General features: G+C 39.6%; 4 protein-coding genes across 5 annotated transcripts; all 4 read left to right on the forward strand.

Annotated features, from left to right (window-relative positions):
- The first annotated feature begins 383 nt into the window (after positions 1–383).
- Positions 384–5,436, forward strand: LOC122038313 (soluble inorganic pyrophosphatase). Of its 2 annotated transcripts, XM_042597999.1 has the most exons (9): positions 384–515; positions 1,676–1,771; positions 1,938–1,966; positions 3,645–3,710; positions 4,334–4,441; positions 4,534–4,599; positions 4,806–4,926; positions 5,022–5,103; positions 5,178–5,436. In XM_042597999.1, exons 2-9 carry the CDS (start codon positions 1,690–1,692, stop codon positions 5,218–5,220), a joined length of 597 nt encoding a protein of 198 aa, XP_042453933.1. In that variant the 5' UTR covers positions 384–515; positions 1,676–1,689; the 3' UTR covers positions 5,221–5,436. The 2 variants fall into 2 exon arrangements, with proteins under 2 accessions (XP_042453933.1, XP_042453934.1); XM_042598000.1 differs by lacking the exon at positions 5,178–5,436 and having other exon boundaries at positions 5,013–5,103.
- A 201-nt stretch (positions 5,437–5,637) lies between these two features.
- On the forward strand, positions 5,638–9,314 carry LOC122038312 (phosphatidylinositol/phosphatidylcholine transfer protein SFH12-like). The gene is made up of 12 exons (XM_042597997.1): positions 5,638–6,215; positions 6,298–6,556; positions 6,647–6,746; positions 6,841–7,107; positions 7,198–7,275; positions 7,380–7,481; positions 7,572–7,621; positions 7,695–7,788; positions 7,861–7,956; positions 8,061–8,735; positions 8,870–8,946; positions 9,068–9,314. Exons 1-12 carry the CDS (start codon positions 6,173–6,175, stop codon positions 9,090–9,092), a joined length of 1,866 nt encoding a protein of 621 aa, XP_042453931.1. The 5' UTR covers positions 5,638–6,172; the 3' UTR covers positions 9,093–9,314.
- A 648-nt stretch (positions 9,315–9,962) lies between these two features.
- Positions 9,963–11,045, forward strand: LOC122006315 (protein YABBY 7-like). Its single transcript, XM_042561776.1, has 6 exons — positions 9,963–10,043; positions 10,111–10,248; positions 10,327–10,416; positions 10,515–10,724; positions 10,827–10,919; positions 11,007–11,045. The coding sequence occupies exons 1-6, from the start codon at positions 9,963–9,965 to the stop codon at positions 11,043–11,045; spliced, it is 651 nt and encodes a 216-aa protein (XP_042417710.1).
- Positions 11,046–11,554: 509 nt separating this feature from the next.
- On the forward strand, positions 11,555–16,595 carry LOC122038315 (ARF guanine-nucleotide exchange factor GNOM-like). The gene is made up of 2 exons (XM_042598002.1): positions 11,555–12,687; positions 12,817–16,595. Exons 1-2 carry the CDS (start codon positions 11,929–11,931, stop codon positions 16,351–16,353), a joined length of 4,296 nt encoding a protein of 1,431 aa, XP_042453936.1. The 5' UTR covers positions 11,555–11,928; the 3' UTR covers positions 16,354–16,595.
- The last annotated feature ends 7,766 nt before the right edge of the window (positions 16,596–24,361 follow it).

Genomic DNA, 24,361 nt, shown 5'->3' on the forward strand with positions numbered 1-24,361 from the left:
TGATTGATGGGTGAATATAAAAAAATCAAAATAGAATAACTTGGATGATTTTTTTCAAAAATAAGGATGCTCTGTTTTTACTTTTACCTTATGTACTTGATTCTTTATCATATTTCATTTTTTAAAATATACAAATATTTTTATATAATTTTTTTTAAAGATATAACGAAAATATAGTAAAAGGTGTAATTATTCCACACCTTTTCACTTCAAAGGGTCCTAAAGCCATTTTGGTGGCGACTGAACATGAGCGGAATCGAATATGCCCACCTCGATGTTCCTGGTTTACACGCGTCATCATCCTGCGTTCCATTTCGACTCCATCGGGCGGTCCATCGCCGTCGAAAAGTCCCATCCAAACTTTCCCCATATTTCCATTCCTTTTTATTTTCTTATTCTTTTAGTTCCTCCTTCCCAAACACTACACGAGTCCGCAACTACCAGTCTCACCACTTGATCTAGTCGTACTGTTGTTCTTCCACTAAATCTCTGATCTCCTCCTCTGTTTGTCGCCGGTGAATTCTCCTACTCCTCTTCGTGCTTCAGTCTTCCGGTTTCTCTGTTTCTATTGATTCGCTATCTCATTTATTTTGGGTTTGAAAGCGTTTCTCCAACCTCGTTGAGGCTTTTTTTCTCTTGATATTCGGGTGCGTCTAGATCGCAGAAGCTCTTCAGCCGATTTTCTCTTGCTTTAGTCGGTGATGCAAAACTATGTTTTGATAACTGTTGGGTTTCAGTATCTTTCATGTTTCGTAGTTTTTGTTTCTTTTGTCTCCCGCGATATAGATTTCTGTTTTTTCTGAATCACTCAATGCGGCTAATGTTCTTCTGTCACTACAATTAGGTTTGTAAGATGTTGAGGGGGGGATTACATAACTCGTAGAATAAGTTTGTTGTTATCTTCGGAGTTGATTGGATGAAATTTCTTGGTAGGAGATTTTCTTTTCTTTTTCCCTTTTTTTTTTTTGGATTAGAGTAAAAATTTCCAATACAGGATTTTAACAGTTGGAGTTACAAATTTAATGTTAGCATTTTTGAGATCGAGAATTTTCCTATAGGTTACAAATTGTCTTTTCATCTGTATGTATGTTACTGCGACAATAAAGGCATCATATTGTCTTGTGTTTGCTGTGTGATCATTCGGAACAAATTGGTATTTGGGGACATTAGACCTAAGAAATGGGGGAATGGAATGGAGAAGTACCTATTGTGTTAAAATCAGAACGACTCAAGAAAAAAACTAAGGGAAAAGGAAAATGCCTATCACTTGAAAGAGAATGCTTAGAGTTGTAGCACAAGTTGCAGTTGGTAACATATCTTTAGTTTGCCAATATCAAATACTATATTGGCCAACAAGTAGATGCTGAAAAGACGCTTGAATGCATACCTATTCTAGACAGACAAAAGAAATGGACTTTTCATGTGATTAACAGAGATATTCACCATTTTGAAGGGACATTTATTGTTTCCATTATTCGTATTTCATGAGTAGAAACCAGGGTTGTATGTAATGTTTCTGTTATTATACCGTATCCTTTCAAGGATTCCTCCTTCTTCATGGTGGCAAAAGGCGAATACGCTCGGATTCCTCCTTCTTCGTGATCTTATTTAGGGTTGCTATTTGTGAAGATATCCACTTGAATACAAAGAATAACCATTTTCTTGTTTGTTTCAGAGTTTGAGTCGGATATGGCTGCGCTGAATGAGCGTATTCTTTCTTCCATGATGCGAAAATCAGTCGCTGCTCATCCTTGGCATGATCTAGAAATAGGTCTGATCTGCTCATAATTCCATTCCTTTTAAACATGTTTTTCTTCCTTTTTTTCTTGTTTCTATTTAGGAATTTTTCATAGAAAGTTTAACCGTTTATTCATTATTATTATTATTTACAAATTAATTCACATGCTTTATCTGTTTTATTTGACTAAATTATGCAGGTCCTGGAGCTCCTGCTGTTTTTAACTGTGTAAGTACACCATGAATGATTCTGTCAGCATAATAATAATATACACGCAGCATGGTTTACTATTATAATGTGGCATGTCTGCCCATCTCATTTTTTATTGTTCATATTCTTCTTTAGCCGGCAGCAATTTTGCAGAATTTTTGTTCCACACACCTTGATGCAACTTCACATTGTCTCACCTTTATATTTCATGTATTCCCTTTCTATTAACATATGTTTGCTTATTAAAATATCATCTCATGCCAATCTATAGCAGTATGATTTACCATTTCATTCTCACACTGGGATGCAGAATAATACCGATGCAAAAAACAATTAACATTTTTATAACTGGGAACTGGCAACAAGTTTGGTCTAGTTTGACTGAAAATACTGGATGTTCTGAAAATCGATGAAATCTGAGGAAGAATCAGTTAAAAAACTGCTAATCGTCACCTTTAAAGCAATCGGATCATTGATTTGTTGGTTGTGATGCCACTGTTCCAAACAGAAGTTTGCAATTTGAAGCTTAGCTACTCTTTTTATTGTTTTTTACATTAACAGTTATTCAAGTTTATACATATAAGGTAGGGAGTAATTAGATGTGTGCAGTTATATATATAATATAAGTTATGAATTGAATTAATTGTTACATGAGTTTATATATAGTTTATGTAATGCTCATTGTGCGGATACTATATATTTATATAAGTTTGTATATGTCATAAAGCTTTAATAATTCATCATTAAGTCAAATATTTTATACATATGAGGGCGTAATTTATTTATGTTCAAGATGTAATTTTTAGATAGTTTGATCAATTATTATTATTATTATATTTAAATATGTTAAGTAAATCCTTATATAGTTATGGTCTTATTTAGCTGGTCAATTGGCTCTACCGATTGAACGAGTGACCCAGTATTCTGTATTCTTACCGGTTCAATTTCCAGTCCAGTTACAAAAACATTGACTATGATATGGGGCATGTTGTTTCTTCCTCTTCTATACAAGCACAATATTCTCCATGAATCTTCCTTGTGCTTCTTCCTCTACTTGAGACAGTAGTACATACCAAAAACCTACTTTCATTGAAGATGGATGGGCATGGGGCTTCTCTTCTTCCATGAGGCGACAAGACATCAGACGCCCAGTAAGCTTTTCTATCTCCTTATTGGCTCCACTAGCACCGCATGACAACACATTTGGCTCACCCAGATGGCACTATACAGTCTCATTTTCGCAGGGGATGGATACCCAGGCTCGGAATAAGAATTTAAACCATGATGCTTAGTTAACTTCTACTTGTCAAATGGTATAAAGTTAAGATCACACTATCATTTTCAGAATCAAATAATCTTGCAAACTAAGGTGGTCAGATTTTCTTATAAAATGGAGCAAATTAAATGGTTCCTATATGTATACTCTGGATACGCAATATCTTGACACAAATTTAATTTAATTTTATATTAAAAATAAAATTGATTCATGGCATAAAGCACAAAAAGTTTGATCTACTGCTTTGGTTGTCAACTGTTGTAAATTCCTAGTGATAGTTCTAGCGTTGCATGAATAACTGAATTGTCTTAGAAGAAACTCATGAACAAACACCTGGAAAACATGTCAAGCATGCCCTATATGTCTACAAGTTTACCGTGCTATTGTCACTGTTCTATAATATCATCCAATTTTTTCCAGGTGGTTGAAATTGCCAGAGGAAGTAAGGTTAAATATGAACTTGACAAGACAACTGGTCTTATCAAGGTTTGTAACTCTTCCTACATGTAGTTCATAGTTCCATATGACCTTAGCCCTGCAACATTACATGACCGTAACCATGTTATAATGTCTATATTGGTTGTTCTCTGAAAACATCTTTGGCAAGTTCTTTTTTGATTTTATATTTTCAAGAAAAACTATTGTCATCCTATGGAGTTGGTCATTAAGTCTTGAGAAACCTAGTTGACACTAGTCGGTAGCTAGTTTTGGGAAAGGATTTGATACTATCAGCAACACTTTTTTGGGCCTTTGAAAAGCTTATTGTATTTAGAATGGTCTTGGCAGAGCTGAAAACCATGATGAGAGTTTTGAACAGAAAGCATATCATTGAAAAAGGGAACACGGTTGGAGAAGGTGATACTAAATGACAGTGCAGAATATGAATTATCCAACACTTGTGGAATGGTAAAAGTGGAGAGCAAACAATGGCTTGCTTGTGAGAAATGGCACTTCTACAAGATACACCGAAGCCATTGAGAAATCATTGCAAAACCAAGGTTCATTGGAACCTGATATCTGCTACCATTGGAACCTGATATTTATATTATCTTTACACATAAAAGTTATATGTCGTCTTCACTGAATTCTAATAATGATTGCAATATCAGGTTGATCGAGTCCTTTACTCATCAGTGGTATATCCTCACAACTATGGCTTTATCCCTCGCACACTCTGTGAGGATGGTGATCCGATGGATGTGCTGGTACTCATGCAGGTATAGCCTCTTGTGCTAAATTGCCTCAACTTGTTCTGATTGAGAGTTGGAGTACTTGAGGTGAACAAATACACGTCTTTATGGACATGCAGGAGCCTGTGATCTCTGGTTGCTTCCTGCGTGCACGTGCTATCGGGTTGATGCCTATGATTGATCAGGTAAGAACATTTCCTAGTTAAATATATTGTACATGTATACCAATCTCATGATAAAAGCCTTGTTGTTCAAACAAACACTCTGACATATGGTTTATATGGTTCCTGATCTGCGAGAATAGCTTCTTTCAGTCTGGGAGAATCAATAAGCCTCAGGGAATGGCTTTCGGTCCTTTGTTTTCTCATTGGGTGTTTTTAAATCTGTTTAGGGCGAGAAGGATGACAAAATAATAGCTGTTTGTGCTGATGACCCTGAGTTCCGCCACTACAAGGACATCAATGACCTTCCTCCTCACCGCCTTGCAGAAATCCGCCGCTTCTTTGAAGACTGTATCCTTTCATTTAGACTTGCCGATTTGAACTGTCATCTCATATGAATGGACAAGCATATTTATCAAACAACACTTAACTCCTAGTGCAATAAGACAAGAAGAATGAGAACAAGGAGGTAGCAGTGAATGACTTCCTACCAGCTGAAGATGCTATAACAGCAATCAAATATTCAATGTGAGTATGATTTGCTTGTCGTCCAACAAATTACCAAATTGCTTGAGCCTAACTAATCTCTATTTTTTATACAGGGATCTTTATGCTTCCTACATTGTTGAGAGCTTGAGGCAGTAATATCTACCTGACTCTGCTGTTACTAATATGCTGGTGCTGTATGTGAGACATTTAGTGTATGCTACGTTTGCACACGATCTTATTCGACTTTGCTCTGCTTTCCTGATTCTTCAAGCTTGAAAGGCCTTTGGTCTTTTGTATTCCTAAAACCTTGTTGGCTACCATTCGTACAACCCCCTTATGGCATACCAACTCGCATGATGTCATTTTTCACTATTAGCGGTGTATTCTTGAAGAATTACAACTACATTGCTTGTAGCTTTGTCAAAAAAACAAAAAACAAAAACAAAAAAAATACTAACATTCAAGGGTTAATGGTTCATTATTGTTTGTGGATGTATCTTAATTTAAAGATAACAATATATTGCAAAAATATAGATGAATTCTGAAAAAAAAAATGTTTTAATAGAAAAACTATGCTTCTGCGGCCATCACATGAAGAATCTATTTAAAGAAACCTTTTCCTCCTCGTCGGGCTCATGCTTCATTTGAAACGATGGCGTGGCTTGCTTTTCGGTCTCATGATTTAACAAATCTCTCTTCTCTCTCTATTTTAGCTACCAAATCCTAAAATGCTATTCCCTTCCTTTTCATGGTTTCTTTCCCATCCTCCCTCTAAATAACCATTGATTTGGTCGGCCTCGGCCTTCGAGGTGCGCCTTCTTCTTCACCATCTTCCATTTTCACTCCCTTTTATTAGTTCCTTTGATCCTTTATACCTAGCATTATCTAAAATAACTTGTTCTTATTCGGGATTCCTCTGAGTTAATATTCTCTTTTTTTTCGCTAATTTGATTGTTAAAAGCTAATATCGTTTTGCCAGGAGAAAAATATCTAGAATTTACTTGAATTTTTCCTTGAAATTTCATTTTTTTGTTGTTGTTGTTGTTTTCCCTTGCACTATGTTTTCCCTAACTTGAGATCTAGTATTTGCTTAGGTCCAAGCGCTCAAATGACTGAACTCGTGTCCGGGCCAGTCGACCATCTCAAACATGGTACACTTAGCTCTTTTCTATTTATTTTCTCGTTAGTCGAATATGCATCGAATCGTTATGTGTCGATATGTGTGTTTTTTAGTTCCTGATCACGTTGAGGACTCAGAGGATGAGAGGAAACATAGGGCGGCGTCTTTCAAGAAGAAGGCAAATAGTGCCTCTGCAAAGTTTAGGAACTCCATGAACAAGAGAGGAAGACGAAAAAGTAGCAAGGTCATGTCGGTTGCCATCGAGGATGTTCGCGATGCTGAGGAAATGCAGGCGGTCGATGCGTTTCGACAAACTCTCATTTTGGAAGAATTGCTTCCTGCACGGCATGATGACTACCACATGATGCTCAGGTTTGCTCATTCAAAACTAACGAAGAGATTTTTTTGTCTCGCATGATGTCGTAGTAACTAACGAAGAGGTTTGTTGCTCGATGGATGTAGATTTCTCAAGGCTAGAAAATTTGACAATGAGAAGAGCAAGCAGATGTGGTCAGACATGCTCCAATGGAGGAAGGAATTTGGAGCCGACACGATTATGGAGGTACGTAGCTAGCTCCCTGCTTCTGTTTTTCTTTCCGATTTCGCAACCAAAATCTTAAGACACATCGTGGAGAGACATGATTTTTATCGACTAGGATTTCGAGTTCGATGAACATGGTGAAGTCTTGGAACACTACCCACAAGGTCACCATGGAGTCGACAAGGATGGCAGACCTATCTACATTGAAAGACTAGGCCTAGTCGACGCCAACAAGATGATGCAAGTGACGAACATGGATCGATACGTCAAGTACCATGTGAGGGAATTTGAGAGGACCTTTGCCGTCAAGTTCCCTGCTTGTTCGATTGCAGCCAAGCGCCATATCGATCAGAGCACAACGATCATGGATGTTCAAGGAGTGGTATGTAGCTCAACTTCGAGTTAGCTAAATAGAAGAGTTTAAGCTTCTGTTTTAGGCTGATCTCTTTTCCTTGGTCTGATCAATGTTTAGGGGTGCAAACATTTCAATAAGGTTGCGAGAGAAATGATCGGTCGAATTCAGAAGATCGATGGAGACAACTATCCCGAGGTTATTTTTCAACACTCTCAAAGCGATACGATCTATATTCGTGCGACGACAACGAGCATTTGAAACGACAAATCATTTTTTACATGACAAATCTTTCTCTCCAGACCTTGTGTCGCATGTTCATTGTCAATGCAGGCCAGGGATTCAGACTCCTTTGGAACACTGTAAAGAGCTTCCTCGATCCAAAGACAACGGCCAAGATCAATGTGAGATAATCTCGATACCGAATTGTGCAAGTTAAAACAATTTTGTAGATTTATACTATCCCTTCTGTGTGTGTGTGTGTGTTCCTTTAGGTTCTCGGGAACAAGTATCAGAGCAAGTTGCTCGAGATCATCGATGCGAGGTACTTTCGAATAACTCTCTAAGCTTCATAACTTCTTCGGAGGTCGACATTGAATTTTCTGTGACTCCGCAAGTGAATTGCCCGAGTTCCTCGGTGGCACTTGCAACTGCGAAGGAGGTTGCCTTCGATCAGACAAAGGCCCATGGAAGGACCCTGAAATTTTCAAGGTGACGCGTCTTATCGTCCAATAGGCCTTTCTTTCTCCGTACTTCTTTTTGGCTCATCGTCTGTGTGCGTAGATGGTTCAAAACGGCATCGGATGCTGTGGAAAACAACAACTCAGTATTGCGGTCGAGGAGAAGATGATTTCAGAGGACGAAGTTGTGTACCCAAAGGTGTTCGGTTATCTCTTGTGATTCAGCAATGAGCCAAATTTTCCTCTTTGGCCGGCTTCACTATATATAACAACAATCTTAATTTTCTCGATCCAAACATGAAGAGGCAAGAGTCGTTCGGCGGGGGCAACGTCGTCGTCTTCGACGACATGTGCGCGAAGATTCCGAGGAGTCACATCGAACACCCAGAGCTGTCGCCGGTTCATGAAAATGGAGGAGGAGGTCTAGATTGTGATGGGGAAATGAAGACCGCTACGCCTTTTACTAAAGAGTACGACGAGCTGTTCCCGGTCATAGAAAAGGTGGTCGATGCCAATTGGAACAGAGATATGGAGGAGAAGCTGGCCCTCGCTAAAGGCGGCTCAGATTCTTACGCGCTCTCTCAGCTGAACAACCATGGCCCCGACGGGTTCAACAACCCCATTTTCGGAGGCGTCATGGCCTTCGTCATGGGGGTCGTTACCTTGATGCGCGCCGGCCGGCCGCCCATGTCGATGAAGGGGATGGATGCAGCAGACATTGCGAGCTTCTCTAGCTCGATGATCAGGAGGCAGATGACACTGAAACCTGCTGCCGCCGCCGCCGCCGCCGCTGCTGCTGTGCCTACGGTTTCTCTCGCCGACTTCGCGTGCGCGCTGAAGCGCCTCGGTGAGCTCGAGGAGAAGGTGAGCGCCCTGAGCGCGAAACCCAGCGAAATGGCGCCGGAGAAGGAAGAGCTGTTGAATGCCACGGTGCAGAATGTGGAGGCTCTGGAGTCGGAGCTTGCAAAAACTAAGAAGGTAAGAACGTTAAACCGACTCGAATCGAGTTACGACTTGACTTGGCTCGACCAAGATTCAAGATGATCGAGTCACGTGCATGCCACGTGGTAACATATTATAGGGATGATTATTTAAACGCACACGTTTTGCAGGCTCTTGAGGAAGCTTTGGTGCAGCAGGAGGAGTTCACTGCTTACCTGGAGAAGAAGAAGAAGCAGAAGAAAAACAAGTTGGCAAGTTAACAATTATAATTGAAAAAAAAATGAGCAAAAAAAACTTTATTGTTTTTATTATTATTATTATTATTTATTTATTGCTTGTGTCTGAATCATGGTTTTTCTTAACTGCAGATTTCTTTTGGCTGGTAATTATTAAATACAAACTCTCTGCTCATCAGAAGATCGTCTTCCAGTCTACATTTGCTAGAATGATGCAAAGTGAAAGCAGGAATCAGGCTTCCTTGACCTAACTGATTCAAATACATGTATATTTACATATCTATTTCTTGTAGAACAAAAAATATGAAAAATAGTGATGATCTCCAACAGACCTTCCATTTCTTGTGCTGTATTCTTTATACATATATATATATATATATAAACATGGAGAACTTTAAAAAAATGTAAAAATTAAGCTACAAGTTTATTTTCTTTTGTCAACGTAATTAAAGGGATTCTCCAGTTCAGATATCAGCATTCAATTCAGACTTGAATTCCTGCAAGAGGGGGAAATAGCTTGGTGCATTAAAAATGCCTGCGGTCGCCATTGCAGCTCCAGTCTGAAGCCACTCATTCGGCAAGTTAATTGACCCTCCTCGATCTCAAGCTCAAGCGAGACAAAGCCAATGGTGCAAAGATTCCTCCTCCTTCCTCATGGTGCCCTCAGGCATTGAATTCAAACGTTGGAGCAACCTCCCCTGATTTAGGAATCGAGCAGTCGACGAAACCGATGGAATCCATGCAGCTGGTTCATGTGTGTGAGAAGATGAGGCACGGTGACAGTGACGGAGAGAGTAATCAATGGGGGGAGACGAGAAAACAACCCATGAAGCAAAGAGTCCTTGAAGTTTTTGCAGTCAGGAACTGTCAGTTTCCTAGATTAATTGTTTCAGATAAGTGTTGGCGATTAGTGCAACAACAGTGAGAAACGAAGCTCTTCTTCAGATCTTTGGTTGCATATATATTCACTACTAGTCTCTCATGCAGAAGCAGCTAGCAGCTAGCCTCCTCTTCTCCTCCTCCTCCCATGGCTTCCGGCGACCAACTCCTCGACCTCTCGGAGCAACTAGGCTACGTTCAGTGCAGTTTCTGCACCACCATCTTACTCGTACACCACTCGAAAACTCATGCTCGCAATCTGTTTGTGTCTGAAACTGATCAGAAAAATGTTGTAGGTGAGTGTTCCATACAGTAGCTTGCTGAAGGTGGTGACAGTAAGGTGCGGCCATTGCACTGCCCTGCTCTCCGTTAGCTTAGTGAGGACCTCCATTGTTTCTGCTGAACTTCTTGCCTCCCTCGGGGAACATCAACAGGTACAAAAATACAAACTCTCCCACTACAGACGCACAGCAAGCTAGCATCGATATTTAATTTGTTGAACTTTTTCCCAGGAAAAATACAGAGATCTGCTTCCGAAAGAATGCCACAGCTCTACCGGCGTCGAAGAGGAAGAGAACCCGACAAAGATTAGCAACCCGAGCGTGAACAAACGTAAGCACAAACACCTTGTCTGCAATAGTGCAATATAAACATTTCCCCCCTTAATCAGCTGAATTAATTGCTGCTACTCTACGAGCAGCACCTGAGAAAAGGCAGCGAGCTCCATCTGCTTATAACCGGTTCATCAGGTGATGCAAAATACTCCATCGTTGTCGAACAGTTTATTATATGTGTTTTACAGAATACACACTGTGCACTTGGAGCCAAATGCAGAGAGGAGATACTGAGGATAAAGGCCAGAGAACCTAACATCACCCACAAGGAAGCTTTCAGTGCTGCTTCTAAAAATGTATACATATTTTGTTCTCTCTTCTTTACGATGATTAATTCAGAGGAAGTATGAAAGCTTACTGAAATGGCTAGTTTGGTACGTGCATGTCATAATCTGCAGTGGGCTCATTTCCCGCGGCTCCAGAACAGCTCCGATGGCAGAAGTGCCGGCGGAGAAGGGAAGAAGAAGGCATGTGAGATGGATCAAGATCAGGTAATCGACCTTAATGGGTCGAGTGTTTTGACACAGGAGGATCATGCTTACAGCTGATGAGAAGTTGTTGGTGTCTCATCGGTGCAGGGAAGGAGAAACAGCTTGCTCCCTCCGACAACTGCGTAAGAGGAGGGAGGAAGGGCAAAAGAACGGCGATATCTTTAATGTATTTCAGCTGTTGTAGGCACCGGGGCGATTGTCATGGTATCAGTCAGTAGTTGGAATTTCTCCCTTGTTTGGCATTTATCGGATCGGACCGGATTTGATACTTCGTAGTGGTAATGGATCCAAAAATAAACCGAAACGGCCCGAATAAAAAACCTGACCCGTTTTGTAGTTTATAAAATTAAAAGTAAAAAAAGAATAACTACCTTTATTATATAACATATTAAAATAATTTAAATAAATGCTACTCCACGTTAAAAGCATAAATTTGATTTTTTTAATAATAATTTTAATTAAAACAGTTTTCGTCAAAATTATTATATATTCGATCTGTTCTATAGTGTTTTGACAAAAGTAGTTTATTTAAGTTGCAGTAATTTTTGTTGACTGAAATAAAACTATTTTTAAAATAAAATAAATACTATGTTGATTTTTTTAAAAATTAGAACATGAGGCGAGAGAAAAAGGTTAGAAAAAGGGAGAAAGTCCGAATAGTAAATACAGGGCGAGGGAGAGAGAGAGAGGTGCTCCCTCGCGTCTTCTCCTGGTCCCGGAGCCCTCCAATGGCGTCTCCTCGCTTCGATCGGGTACTCTTCCTCCTCCTTGGTCTCCGTTAGCACCCTTTTTCTTGTTATGACCTTCCCCTCTCTCCAATATGTTCCCGTTTCTTCGATCAATCGGTCAATTTGTAGATCTATAGCCGATACCTTCCCCAAACATCCAATTTTTTGTTTTCATTCTTGGGATCGAACCCTCGTTTGAACTACCAGTAGAAGTCGTAGATCAGAATTCACCCTCGGAAAACCCTACTGAGCTGCTCGAAAAAGCCGTCTTTGTTGCTCGAATGGGGTTTGCGCGGCTCGAGATAAACCCCATCGAGGAGGAATCCTACGACGTCGCTGAGGATGGATGGAAGGCGCCGGCATCCGGAGCTCCGGCCGCCAGAGCCGACCTCGCCTGCGTGATATGCTCGGAGGTCAGCGCGGTGCTCGCCGTGATGCGGCGCAATGTGCGATGGGGTGGCCGGTATGCTTCGGCCGCGGATGATCACATCATCGAGCACTCCCTGATTCTGTCCCTCAAGTTACTCCGCCGGCAGGTCTTCTCCTGTGGGGACGGCCGCCGCCCCTGGTCAACGATCGACCCCTCTGTTTATATCCGGCCGTTTGTGGATATCGTCCGCTCTGATGAGACCGGGGCTCCCATCACCAGCGTGGCTCTCTCTTCTTTGTACAAGATCCTTACGCTCGACTTCCTCGACCCTGCATCTGGAACTGGGGTGGCAGATGCTATGCACTTGGTCGTCGAGGCCGTCACAAGCTGCCGGTTCGAGGTGACCGACTCTGCTTCTGAGGAGGCCGTCCTGATGAAGATACTCCAGGTGTTGCATGCAATCATGCGGAGCCGTGCATCGGCTGTGCTGAGCAACCAGCATGTCTGCACAATCGTCAACACCTGCTATCGTGTCGTCCACCAGGCAGCCACCAAAGGAGAGTTGCTACAGAGGTTTTCAAGGCACATAATGCATGAGCTTGTCCGCTGTATCTTCTCCCACTTGGCTGATGTCCAGGATGGTGATGCGTCTTCTTCTTTGAAGCCAAAGGTAAGAATTAAATATTCTAATCGTTTTTCATCAATCTTATGCGCACAGAGATGTTCTTTTGCTTGACATTTTGCTAGTTGCAAGTTTTATTATTCATAAACAAACATAGCATTTGATGATGTTCTGCAGATAAGTGCAGTTGACATGGACCAGGCTTTTGGGATTGCTCAAGTAGAAAATGGGAATGGGAGTGTGAAGCTTGAGAACAAAGGTGTGGGAGATGAAATTGGTACTGGGCCAGAACAAAAACATGGCATGAAAATCATGGTAGAGCCATATGGAGTTCCTTGCGTGGTGGAGATATTTCACTTCTTATGTTCTCTTATAAATGTCCAAGACCAAGGTGGTAGGAGTCCTGCAACCAATCAGGTAGCTTTTGATGAAGATGTGCCATTATTTGCCCTTAGCATGATCAACTCAGCAGTTGAATTGGGTGGACCATCAATAAGTAAACACCCAAAATTATTATCCCTGATACAAGATGAATTATTCAGAAACTTGATACAGTTTGGTTTGTCTATGAGCCCCGTAATACTGTCCACAGTATGTAGTATAGTTTTGAACCTGTATCGCCACTTGCGCACAAAGCTTAAATTGCAAGTTGAGGCGTTCTTTTCTTGTGTGATTTTGAGGCTTGCACAAAGCAGATATGGGGCTAGCTATCAACAGCAGGAAGTAGCCATGGAGGCTCTCGTAGACTTCTGTCGTCAGAAGAACTTTATGGCAGAGATGTATGCCAACTTCGACTGTGACATTACTTGCAGCAATATGTTTGAAGAGCTTGCTAATCTTCTCTCAAAAAGTGCATTTCCTATTAACTGCCCTCTTTCGTCCATGCATGTTCTTGCTTTGGATGGTTTGATTGCAGTGATTGAGGGAATGGCTGATAGGATTGGAAATGCATCTACCTCTCTTGAACCGTCTTCATTGGAGCTTCAAGAATATTCACCGTTTTGGGCGGTGAGGTGTGAGGACTACTCTGCTCCAGAATATTGGGTTAAATTTGTCCGGCGGAGAAAGTACATTAAAAGGAGGTTAATGATTGGTGCAGACCACTTCAACAGAGACCCAAAGAAGGGTTTGGAGTTTCTGCAAGGAACTCATCTGTTGCCTGAGAAGCTCGATCCACAGAGTGTGGCCTGTTTCTTCAGATTCACAGCTGGCTTGGATAAGAACCTTGTTGGCGACTTTTTGGGAAATCATGATGAATTTTGTGTGCAAGTGCTTCATGAATTTGCATGGACTTTTGATTTTCAGGACATGAATCTGGATACTGCTCTACGGCTTTTCCTGGAGACGTTCCGTCTTCCTGGTGAATCTCAGAAGATTCAGAGAGTACTCGAGGCTTTCTCAGAGAGATATTATGAGCAGTCACCTCAGATCCTTGTTGACAAGGATGCAGCACTAGTGCTGGCTTACTCACTTATAATGCTCAATACGGATCAACATAATGTTCAGGTTAAGAAGAAGATGACTGAAGAGGATTTTATCCGAAATAATCGTCACATTAATGGCGGTAATGACCTCCCAAGGGAGTTCCTGACCGAGCTCTATTACTCTATATGCAGGAATGAGATAAGAACTGCCCCTGAACAGGGTTTCGGTTTCATGGAAATGTCACCTAGCCGATGGATTGATCTCATGCGGAAGTCAAAGAAGACATCTCCTTACATTGTTTGTGACCCGCTTCCGTACCTTGATCGTGACATGTTTGCAATCATGTCAGGTCCTACAATTGCTGCCATCTCTGTGGTGTTTGATTATGCAGAACATGAAGAAGTACTCTCGACATGTGTAGATGGCTTTCTAGCTGTCGCAAAGATCTCAGCGTATCATCACCTAGAGGATGTGTTGGATGATTTAGTTGTATCCCTATGCAAATTCACAACCCTTTTGAACTCGTCATTTGTCGAGGAAACAGTCACAGCATTTGGGGATGACATAAAAGCTAGGCTGGCAACCGAGGCAGTTTTTAGCATAGCAAATAGATATGGTGATTGCATACGCACTGGCTGGAGAAACATCCTTGATTGTATTTTGCGACTACACAAACTAGGTCTGCTTCCTGCCCGTGTTGCGAGTGATGCAACTGATGACTCAGAATTGCCTGCAGATTCTGTCCCTGGAAAATCTGTCACAAGCTCATTGTCCATTTCTCATATTCATAGTATGAGTCACCCTCGAAGATCTTCTGGACTGATGGGGAGATTCAGCCAGCTATTATCACTGGACACCGAAGAACCAAGGTTGCAACCTTCTGAGCAGCAACTTGCTGCTCATCAGAGAACTCTGCAAACAATACAGAAATGTCGCATTGATAGCATATTCATAGAAAGCAAGTTTTTACATGCTGATTCACTGATGCAAATTGCCAGGGCGCTTATCTGGGCAGCAGGTCGTCCCCAGAAAGTTAGCAATTCCCCTGATGATGAGGACACAGCAGTTTTCTGCTTGGAGCTGCTTATTGCTATCACCCTAAACAACCGTGATCGGATTGGACTTCTTTGGCAGGGTGTCTATGAGCACATAGCCAACATTGTTCAATCTACTATGCTGCGTTGTGCTCTTGTGGAAAAGGCTGTTTTTGGACTTCTAAAAATTTGTCAGCGTTTACTACCTTACAAAGAGAACCTGACTGATGAGCTTTTACTGTCGCTTCAATTGGTTCTGAAGCTTGATGCCCGTGTTGCCGATGCTTATTGTGAGAACATCACTCAAGAAGTCACCAGACTTGTAAAAGCAAATGCAGCCCATATCAAATCACAAATTGGTTGGCGGAGCATAACATCCTTACTCTCTATCACTGCTCGCCACCCAGAAGCTTCAGAAGTAGGCTTCGAGGCAATTCTTTTCATTATGTCTGAAGGGGCTCATTTATCACCAGCCAACTATGTCCTTTGCATTGAAGCTGCAAGACAGTTTGCAGAATCTCGTGTTGGCCTAACAGATAGAGCAGTTCGTGCATTAGATCTGATGACTGAATCAATGAATTGCATTGCTCGCTGGTCTAATGAGATTAGGGAAGGAGGTGCAGAAGCTGAGAAAAATTCTGAAGGAATCAAAGAGATGTGGCTGCGGCTCGTGCAATCACTGAGAAAGATTTGTTTGGATCAGAGGGAAGAAATCAGGAACCATGCGGTAGTATCACTGCAGAGGTGCTTGGTTGATATAGATGGGGTGTGCATCCCACCCTCAACTTGGTCGCAGGCCTTCGATGTTGTTATATTTGATATTCTCGATGACTTACTGGATTGCGCACAGAATCAATCACAAAAGGAGTACCGGAACATGGAGGGTACACTTGTGCAAGCTGTCAAATTGCTGTCGAAGGTGTTTATGCAGCAGCTGCAAGAGCTATTTGGATTGAGTAGCTTCTGCAAGCTTTGGTTGGGGGTCCTCAGTCGTTTGGAGAAGTACAAGAAGGTTAAAATGAGGGGTAAGAGAAGCGATAAACTGCAAGAATTGATTCCAGAGCTTCTCAAGAACATTCTCATTGCGATGAAATCCAAGGGCATCCTTGCAAAAAGAAGTACAATAGGTGGGGATAGCCTGTGGGACCTGACATGGTTTCATGTAAACAATATTGCTCCATCTTTGCAGGGCGAAGTGTTTCCCGGTGAGGAAACGGAGCAGTTTCGTTCTGGCGATCAATCTGATGGCCAATAGATCAAACAAACCGTTATGCATTTCTCTTTGTTGGTCTGATAAGAACATGCAGTTCTTCCACAGCTAAGTTTGGTAGGATAACAGGGCTCGTGCTCTCTTTTACATACGCATTGCTTCTCGCCCCACTTAATCGTCATTTGTGATTCTAGTTGACTACTGTATCTCATTTTGTAGGACATGTCTGTATCATATTTGTCTACTGTGCTTGGTAGAAGTGGTGTTTTGCTTGAATTTCTTTACTACGTCCTGAATCCTTTCTATGTTGCCCTCCAACCACTTCCCCTTCAGTTGTTCCTCAAAAGATCAGCTGCATGAATCCATTTAGCTTCAGGAGTTCATTAGAAATTTGAGCATTCAACTTTATCAAGGTTGAACTTGAAGCCAAATTTGATTGGTTTCTTCTTTTGACAAGAAATGCTAATGGCTACCCTTACACATGACTTCTTTCTTTTAAGTTGCTTTAGATTCAGAGACTAACAATATGCAACTAAAAATGCTATGAAGTAGGTATATATATTTTTGTAAGAGGATTAAGGTTTGAATTCCAAATGGAACGACTATTTTAGAGGTCGACTGATTGCGCAAAAGTTGTGTTTTGAATTTATGTAGGTAAATTTAGACATCGCTCTCCTTTTCCAAATCTTACAATAATATTATAAGGAGTTGTTGATGGGAGAGCAAATGCTGAGCAAGTTAGATTTTCTCTGAGTTGAGTTGTTGGAGCCTTTTTAAAATTTATTGGCAAATCCTCTTTGAATTGTTAAAACACTCCTCTTAAGGTGGACACACTAGTTAGGTTCAAGCTTACTTATTTACTTTTTCAAATTTGTTTGAGCTTGTTTGTTAAGTTTTTTATTAAAGTCAAGGCAAGGTTGAGCTTTTTATCGTTTATAGTATACATGAAATTCGCTTTTTTTTCTTTCAATTTTAATATATTATGAATAATTTATTGTTATATAAATTATAAATTATTATATTTTTATATGTTTAAATAAAAAATTAAGAGATAAATTTATAACTAAATTTTATATAAGTTAATAAATAAGCTTATTTATAAATTAATTATAAACTTAAATTAGGGGTGTTAGAATAAAACTCGTCAATCCGACTTGAATCATATTTTTTTTTTTTTTTGTTGAATTAGATTTTTTGGGTAGATTGGATTCATATTCATCTGAATTTAGGATGGGAAAGTGGAATTTGAAATTTGAAAATTTTTTTGTGATGCTAAATTTTTTTGGATTTTATATTAATATCATATATTTTCATGGTGATTTTTTAAATAATTCTTTTTAAAAGTAATTATTAGTTTAAATAATTAAACTTTTAAATTTAAATATATTAACCAAATATAATTATGACGAGATTGTTATTATGTGTTTAAATTAAAATATTATTATTATTATTATTATTATTATTATTATATGTTTTGATTTTTTGATTTATTTTTTTTAAGAAATAAAAGAATAATATATATAGTAAAAAATCAGATTGAGTTGATCAGGTTATTCAGATGGATTCAAGGTTGGATTTATAATTTTCATATTTATTCGATTGGATTTAGATTGAGAAAATTTTTATAATACAGCATTCGATCCATTCGAATTGATACTTCTAACTTAAATATATCAAGGTTAATAGTGCTCAAGTTTATTTATTTATTTTTAACATTTTAGAAGTCTTGTTAAGAAGAAAGGGTGGAGAATAACTCGAGAAAAAAGTTACGAGTTGAGTGAGATTTTAAGAAGTTTTTTTATAGGGATAAAGAGATATAAGTGTGAAGGTTTTTGCCTTCTCAACAGTTTGTAATTGGGCTCCAATTGGGCCTAGTGGATTAATATGGCCCAATTTAAGCCTCAATTTCTTTATCCCAATTATTCATCTTGGCTAATATCTTTTGTTCATTTATTATATATATATATATATATATATATATATATATATATATATATATATTTTTTGTTATCCTGCGCGACGCCACAGTATCTAACTGTGCGCGCCGCGCAGGAAACAACTGTTTTTTTTTAAAATTTATTAATTAAAAAATAATTAAATAAAAAATAAAATATTTTTTTAAAAGTTTATTTATAGGGTTCAGGCTTTGGTTATAGTGTTAAAGTTATTTTTTTTTTAGATTTTACCTATAGGATTTAGGTTTTCCAATTAGATTATAGTGTTTGGTTTTAAAAAAAATTAAAATAAAATTAATTTAAGTATTTATTGAGTATTGTAATATGTTGAGGGGATATATTAAGGTATTAAAAATTTATATAAGGAAATTTTTTATTGATTTTTTAAATTTAAAAAATTAAAAAAAATTAAAAAAAATAAAAAAAAACTAGCGATCTCCTGCGTGCGCGCACAGTCGCGCACTGTGCGAGCACGCAGGAGATCACTCCTCTATATATATATATATATTGGGTTCGTAAGAATTGACATGTGATTCTGTCCGAGCGATGAGTCGATGAAAATTAGGGACGTGACGCTCTCTGCTGTCTTCGAGTGATCTCCTCAGTGACGTGGACCTCCGGGGAACCTGCAACAAAGCCGGGCCGGGAAGGGGTTCCTGGCGATGACCCTCCGACGCTCAAGTCAGGCAACGACGAGACGAAGCAGAGGCAAAATAACGAGACTGTGGCTACAGTAGATGAAAAAGCATACCTCCGTCGAAGTCCGGGGGTCTTTATATAGGACCCTGGAGAGGCGCGTGCACGCTTCCCAAAGCGTGCACGTTCCTCAAAGTATACTTCAGAATGGTTGTGTCAGAAAAGCGTGTTTGACACCATACCGCAACTATCTGAGCATATCTCTGCCACGACAGTGGAAATTTCCACCGTACGATCCTCGGTACGGCTTGACCGCCAACCATGCTATTTGTCGGCGGCAGGTGTCTCGAGAATGATATCCCTAACTGCCCTTTTCGTCATCTTCTAAGTCTTTTGTCTCTTACTGGGTCGGACGGAATGCACGCTCGGCCTCCAAGGCGCTTGGATGTGTATGCGCATCGGACCGGGTGAGAAGGCCGCTCGGTCAAATACTCGGACGGGAGTACGATCTGGTTGATCCGCGGTTCGGCAGAGTGGATCGGCGGCTCGGCACGGCGGTTCCTTCATAAGGGAGCTTGTGAGCGTCGGAAGCTCGATCCCAGGTCGAGCTATCCATGCGCCAGCCCGGGATTTACTCTTGCCGGTCGGCCCGACAACTTCCCCACCCCGCTTAACCGGGACTTTGACTTTCTTATGTCGCTGACCCCTTCCTACGTGGACCCCGATCTTTACCATCAGATCAACATGTATATATATACATATGTAGTTTCATGCATCAATTAAATAATTTTAAATATTAAACTTATATTCATTTTAAAAATAGTTATGTGTAATTTATTTAGGAGAGGAAGGATCCATTCCTCTTTCTTTTTGCATCATAAACCCTCTTTCTTATTGCATCCTAAACTCTATAGAGATGAGATGAAATCAGACTAAGGATGATAATAAATCGGATTTGAATTGAATTTTATATTCTTTATTCTTATACTCATCAGGTCGATATATATCTCCATACTTATATTCATTACATCATCGAATATCTTTATACTAATAATTTTCATTCTTTCCCTCTAATTATCATTAAAAAAAACATACTAAAATTAACTAGGTAAAATTTGCATGCACTTCTTAATCATAATTTTTACATGAACTTTTTCCATCTCAATTGGATCAAAAATATATAAGATTCTCTTTAAATAGTATTTAATTAGATGAAAAATATACTAGATTTTCTTTAAATGATACGGAATTTTCCACTCTCTAACCAAACATAATATATATCAATTTACCTAATTACCCCTTATATTTTTTAGGTATAAAAAGTTTAAAAATAAGTATAATTCCTCTTAAATTCAGCATATTAAACTAAAATTTAGTATATTTTCTATCAAATTAAATGCAACTCTTTTTTTTTCACCTCAATTGGATTAAAAATATAATAGGTTCTCTTTAAATATTGCTTAATTAGATGAAAAATATATTAAATTTCTTTAAATAGTGCTAATTTAGGAGGAATTATATTAAAAAGGAAAAATATAATTAATTTGATAGAAAATATATTCAAATCTTAGCATAATAGAGATAAATACCTTCCTTATACATACTTTCTCACCATTTTACCACCATAATCTATAGAAGAGACACCAAACAAAATTAAGATTTAGAAAGAGAACCATCCTTAGACTATGGAGGCACAACCCACACCACAATAAAATTAAGATTTAGAAAGGTAACCATCCTCAGACTAGGGAGGCACAACTCACACCACAATGTTTTGTTGAATATTCTTCGTCTGGATCGTGATTACGATCCAGACCGTAATCGATTATGATTTTTTCATGAGTTCACCATCCCCTAAATTATAGTTTAAATTAGAACAAATAATTCATCTTTAATCTATTTTTTTATTTTTTTATGGATCAAAAGATCTGTTTCCCTCAAATTCAGATCCCTCAAGATAGAGGAGCTTCCCTCGCCGATGTCTCATGAAAATCCCTCTCCGATGTCGCATGAAAATAAAGTATATTACTTTTGTCCATATTTGTAAACACATACTGAATGCTTTTATTCCAAACAAATTATTTATGAGATATTTTTTGTTGGATTTTTGATAGGGACTTTTTCCTTGTTTTTTTTAAAAAACAAGTGATATTTTGTATTATCTTTTTAAAGAACGAATGAGATTTTTTTCCAAACAAACTATACCATTATACCATTATGAGTGTGGATCCTCTATATCATATTTTCTGGTTAGATCAGTTTATTCATACGTCAGGTTTCCATCTATTATATAGGTGGGGTCCTACTTATGAGCGACCCGATCTAAGAGTGGAACAGGGGTCGTGGTCTAAGGGATCCCACCTGATACCGAGTGCGGATAAGGATTGTACTTTTTAGTCTAGATGATGGACCAGTTTATTCATAGGTGAGTTTATATGGACTCCACCTGTTATACAAGTGGGATCCCATTGTTAGATTATATAATTAGAATTATTTATTTATAGTCTTAGGACAATTTAGTCTTTTACCTTTTTAATTTAGGGTTTAGATTTTCTGATAATTCTTTATATAAAACTTTGTACTCTTTATTTTCTATTAACCCTTTTTTTGAATTCATCAATAAAGATGACTATTTTTTTTTTGCATCAATTTCTATATGGTATCAGAGCCTTCATCTCTGTGTTTTTGATAATCAGATTGAAGAACTATTAATTCGATCCACAGTTGGCGTAACCGTACAGTTTTGATTGAGTTTCTTTTATTTTCGCAATACTTGGTTTTGTTTGATGTTCAATTATTTGTGAACACAATTTGTTCTATCATCATGAGTGGTCATACAGAAGATTCACTTCAATCGATCAATGTCCGATTGGATGGAAAGAATTATTTGTATTGGGGATATTTTATGAAAAAAAATTTGCGAGGAAAATATATGTGGGGATATGTTTCAGGTGTGCGAGTTCAACCTACGAACATTAATGCTGATGATTATGCAAAGTCGTTGGATGTTTGGGAGACCGATAATGCGAAGATTATTACATGGATCAATAATTTTGTTTCACACTCCATTGGTGCTCAATTGGCCAAGTACGAGACAGACAAAGAGGTTTGGGATCATCTGGCAAGATTATACACACAGTCTAATTTTGCCAAACAATATCAATTAGAAGCAGATATACGTGCACTTCGGCAGCAAGATATGGGGATCCAAGATTTTTATTCTGCGATGTCGGAACTATGGGACCAGTTAGCACTCACAGAATCCTCAGAATTGCGAGCATTCCCAGCTTATGTCATTCGTAGAGAAGAGCAACGTCTGGTCCAATTCTTGATGGCTCTTCGTGATGACTTTGAAGGATTGCGTGGAACAATTTTGCATCGTAGTCCTCTCCCTTCCGTTGACTCAGTAGTATATGAATTGCTAGCTGAGGAGATTCATCTTAAGTCTTAGGTTGATAAGAGTAATGTTGCACCATCTATGTGTTGGAACCCCAAGGTTGTTTTGGTGTGATCAACAAGTTAAGTTAGGTCCTGTGTGTTTCTAACCTTGTGTCTAAGTGTACAGGAGCTTAGGAGCACAGGTAGTCGAGCGGAAGACGCAGCTAGCGAGAAGGACGGCACGTTGTGCGTCCGAGGGACGAGGCGCTGCGGAAGAGTACACCGGCGGACGAGAAGGAAGCGCGCGGTGGTTCCGAGGGACGAAAGTCGGAGTGGAAGATTGCTCGGGGAGTAAGAGACGCAGCTAGCGAGAAGGTCGACGACCGAGGGACGAAGACTGCGGATGAGTACGCTGGCAGACGAGAAGGAAACACGCGGCAATTCCGAGGGACGAGAAGCCGGAGGGAAGCACGCTCGAGAAGATCGGAAGTTGGGTTCGGGTGAGCCCTATTCCGGATGGCAGAGATCACCCAAGTAAGCGGATCCGGAGCGGAAGACCCGGACCGAGGCAGGACTGAAACGGAGTAGAGGTCCCGGACGAAAAAGTCAACTCTGTTGACTTTCGGGGTCTGGGGCGCCCGGAGCTAACCGGGGCGCCCGGACCCCTCCGGGGCGCCCGGAACCCTTCCGGGCGCCCGGACCAGTAAAGTTGACCAGATCGAGATTTATCTCAATTTGAACGTTAGGGGATAAGTTTTATCTCCCCCCAGGGCGCCCGGAACCCTTCCAGGCGCCCCGACCAAGGCTATAAATATAGCCTTGGTCCAGAAGCTTTTCAATGAACTTTGAATTGTAATTCCAAACACTTGTGTGCTTCTGTTCTAGTTTAGCTTCTGTTTTCTGCGCTACATTGTAGTACGAGGCTTCTCCGCCTGAAGGAGATTGATAGTGGACTTTATCTTCCTTGGATTAACAACCACATCGGTTGTAACCAAGTAAACCTTTTGTGCCTCGTCTTTTTCTTTATGCTTTTAATTTATCAGCTTACTTTATTTATGCAAGTGTTAGCTTAAAGAGTTCGAGGAGGGTTTGTGTTTTTGTGTTTGCAGGATATCTAACCCCCTCCTAGCTGGCCGCAACGATCCTACACTATGTCATCTGTTTTTGCAGCACCACAGCGGTCTATGTCGCATAATCAAAGTAGGTCGACTTCGAAGGTTTCTATTGATGAGTGTGGTTATTGCAAAGAAAAAGGACATTGGAAGTCTCAATGTCCATTATTGTTAAACAAAGGTAAACTACCGTAGAAGCAAAAACGACCACTACAACCGTAATATCAACAGCAACAACCTCAACAGCCACCATTGCTACATCAGAATGCTTCATGGAAATCTGCTAATCAACCACAACAGTCGCCAAATGAACTATCTCAATCTAGTAATGCAGTGGTTGCCCCCTCTTTAGATCCTTATATGCTTGAGCAGTTTCAACAATTCCTTGTTTCACAACCCTCTGTCATGTCTGCTTCTTCTCATATAGGTCTGTCATCCTCCGATACATCAGGTATATCTTCCTCTTTATGGATCTTAGATTCTAGATTCTCTCACCATATGTCACCTAACTTATCATCTTTTATCTCCTTATCTTCTAATTCATTTTTATCAGTTATGACGACTGATGCCATTATTAGGTGTTGGTTCTGTTGCTATAACTTGTATGTCTCTTCCTGATGTCTATTATATTCCTAGTCTTACACTTAATCTTGTTTCTGTTAGTCAATTGTCTAAGTTTGGATATTTAATATCTTTTTCTTAGTCTAATTGTTATGTATAGGACCCATGATCTCAGAAGGTGATTGGGATAGGTCATAAGCAAAGGGGGCTGTATGTCTTGGATAAGTTTGAAGTACCAGATGTTGCAGCTTCTAGTGTCGATTTGTCATCTTTCCGATTGAGTCATTCTTCTTCTGATTTTTACTTGTGGCATACTCGTTTAGGTCATGTTTCAATCTCTCGTTTACAATTTTTAGCTTCGTTTGGAGTATTAGGACCTTTAAAAAGTCATGATACTTCAGATTGTACTAG

The sequence above is a fragment of the Zingiber officinale genome, chromosome 1A (assembly GCF_018446385.1).
Source record: "Zingiber officinale cultivar Zhangliang chromosome 1A, Zo_v1.1, whole genome shotgun sequence".
Classification (NCBI taxonomy): domain Eukaryota; kingdom Viridiplantae; phylum Streptophyta; class Magnoliopsida; order Zingiberales; family Zingiberaceae; genus Zingiber; species Zingiber officinale.